This window comes from Penaeus monodon, chromosome 10 (assembly GCF_015228065.2).
Source record: "Penaeus monodon isolate SGIC_2016 chromosome 10, NSTDA_Pmon_1, whole genome shotgun sequence".
Taxonomy (NCBI): Eukaryota; Metazoa; Arthropoda; class Malacostraca; order Decapoda; family Penaeidae; genus Penaeus; species Penaeus monodon.
The window spans coordinates 45,508,569-45,511,068 of record NC_051395.1 but is presented as its reverse complement, the minus strand read 5'-3'; the positions used below and the strand labels follow the sequence as shown (position 1 = coordinate 45,511,068).

At 34.6% G+C, this 2,500-nt stretch overlaps 1 protein-coding gene across 1 annotated transcript in view; it reads right to left on the bottom strand.

The window, feature by feature from the left end:
• Window positions 1–2,500, bottom strand: part of LOC119577669 (chromosome-associated kinesin KIF4A-like) — a 96,544-nt gene that overhangs the window by 24,918 nt on the left and 69,126 nt on the right. The window contains exons 8-9 of the mRNA XM_037925228.1: window positions 1,961–2,055; window positions 161–302 (exon numbers count right to left, since the gene is read on the bottom strand). Coding sequence (XP_037781156.1) covers window positions 161–302; window positions 1,961–2,055 — 237 coding nt within the window. The remainder of the gene's footprint in view (window positions 1–160; window positions 303–1,960; window positions 2,056–2,500) is intronic.

Sequence of the window (2,500 nt, the reverse complement as noted above, 5' to 3'; positions counted from 1 at the left end):
AAAGAACACGAAAAAAAAAAAAAAAAAACAAAAAAAAAAAAAGAAGAAGAGAAAGAAAAAGATCACTCACCAAGCACCATGAGGGACTTGTTGAAGAAGGAAAAGTACACAAAAAAAAAAAAAAAAGCAGAAAAAGAAGAGAGAGAAAAAGATCACTCACCAAGCACCATGAGGGACTTGTTAATGTTGTTGGCCTCCTCGAGCGTCTTGCCCTCCGAGTTGGTCTTCTTGGTCATCTCCGAGCCGGCGAGGTCCACGAAGTTGATTTTGCCGTTGCGGGTGATGTACACGCCGTCGTCGGCCTGGGGGGGGGGGAGGCTGCGCGTTAGGTGGGCGGAAGTAGGGCTGTTTGGGAAAAGAGGATGGGTGGGAAGGAAGGATGGGTGTTTGGGAGAAGAGGATGGGTGTTTGGGAGACGAGGATGGGTGTTTGGGAAGGAAGTAGGGCTGTTTGGGAAGCGAGGATGGGTGGGAAGGAAGGATGGGTGTTTGGGAAACGAGGATGGGTGTTTTGGAGACGAGGATGGGTGTTTGGGAAGGAAGTAGGGCTGTTTGGGAAGCGAGGATGGGTGGGAAGGAAGGATGGGTGTTTGGGAAAAGAGGATGGGTGTTTGGGAAAAGAGGATGGGTGTTTGGGAAAAGAGGATGGGTGTTTAGGAAAAGAGGATGGGTGTTTGGGAAAAGAGGATGGGTGTTTGGGAAAAGAGGATGGGTGTTTAGGAAAAGAGGATGGGTGTTTGGGAAAAGAGGATGGGTGTTTGGGAAAAGAGGATGGGTGTTTGGGAAGCGAGGATGGGTGTTTGTGGCATGATCATATTCGTGACATGAAGATGGTTGATTGTGAAATGTATTCGTGACATGAGAATGATGTTTGCAAGGTTTAGTGAAGTTATCTGTGAGTAGTAGGAGATAGTTGTGAAATGAAGTTATATAGGAATACAAGTTGTTTGTGAAGCGTGAAGTTATCCGCTTAAAGATGAAGTTATTTGTTTTATTACCAAACTAACCATTTCTTAATCGGAGAAAATGTAGAGATAGACATGAATAAGGATGAATAACTTCATTTCCATCCATGCCTTTTCTACATCTGTCATATAAATGTTTATATACAGGCTTGCATTTTTATTTCTCAGGGAGGAAAGTTTATACTAAAACTTATCTTTCTGCTGATCAGGAAAAAAAGTTTATCTCTAAGCTTACCGTTTTGATTATCAGGAAATAAAATATATATTGAAAAAAAAATCCAACTTAACACTTTTTTTTTTCTCTCTTTTTTTTTTTAAATAAAGGAGAGAAGTTGAAATCTATACTAAACGGACATCCAAATTCATTTTTTTTTGTTTATAATAGAAATTTCATATCCAAACTCACCTCTTTACCTGTAAATCTGACAAAGCCACTTTTTTATTTATTTATAATGAGAAATTTATAATCCAAACTAACTATTATATATATATATAAGAAAACCTGACATTCAAATTCACCTTTTTATTTATTGGAAAAAAAGTAACCTCCAATTTACCTTTTTATTCATAAGGAAAATTCATAATCCAAACTTACCTCTTTATCTCCAAGAAAACATGATATCCAAATTTCTTCTTCTTATTATTATTATTAAAATTTCTTAAAATTAAGATAAAAATTTCTTAAAATTCAAATTTCTTCTTCTTATTATTATTATCTCCAAGAAAACATAATATCCAAATTGAAGTTAATATCCAAACTTACCTATTTGCCTATAACCCAACTTGCCTTCTTATTGATTAGAACAAACCCTCTTTATCCATAAGAAAGAGATATCCAAATTCACAATCCAAACTTAACTCATAAAAAAAAGAAACATACATCCAACTTCCATCATTATTTATAAGGGAAATTCATATCCAAACAAATCTATCTACAATTGAAAAAAAAGATCCGCCTTTTTATGCAAAACACGAAGATTTATAGTCCAAACTTACCTTTTTCTCAGACGTAATGTTGACCGAGAGAATGGTGTGGCTGCGAGAGGAGTATTCATTCATGTTGTGAGAGGCGATGGCACGATTTCGCAGGCCTAATGGGACACAGAGAATTGCTATTATTATTGCTGTTATTGATATTATCATTATTATTAGTATTATCATTGGCGTTATCATTCTTCTTCTTCTTCTTCTTCTTCTTATTATTATTATTATTATTATTATCATTGCCATTATCATCATCAATATCATCATCATCATCATCAACAGCAACAACAATAATAATAATAATAATTATCATTATTATTATTACTATTATTAGTACTATTAGTTGTAGTGATATTATTAGTAGTAGCACTAGTAGTGTTATTATTATTACTGTTGATACTGCTATAATTAACATCGTCATCACTTTTACTGTTATTATCATTATTGTTATTTATTACTTTCCCGCTTTTATTTTATTTTTTACCCATCGTCCCTATTACATTGTTATCTTTTGTATTTTGTTTTTTTGGGGTTTCCCCCTTAAGATATGTC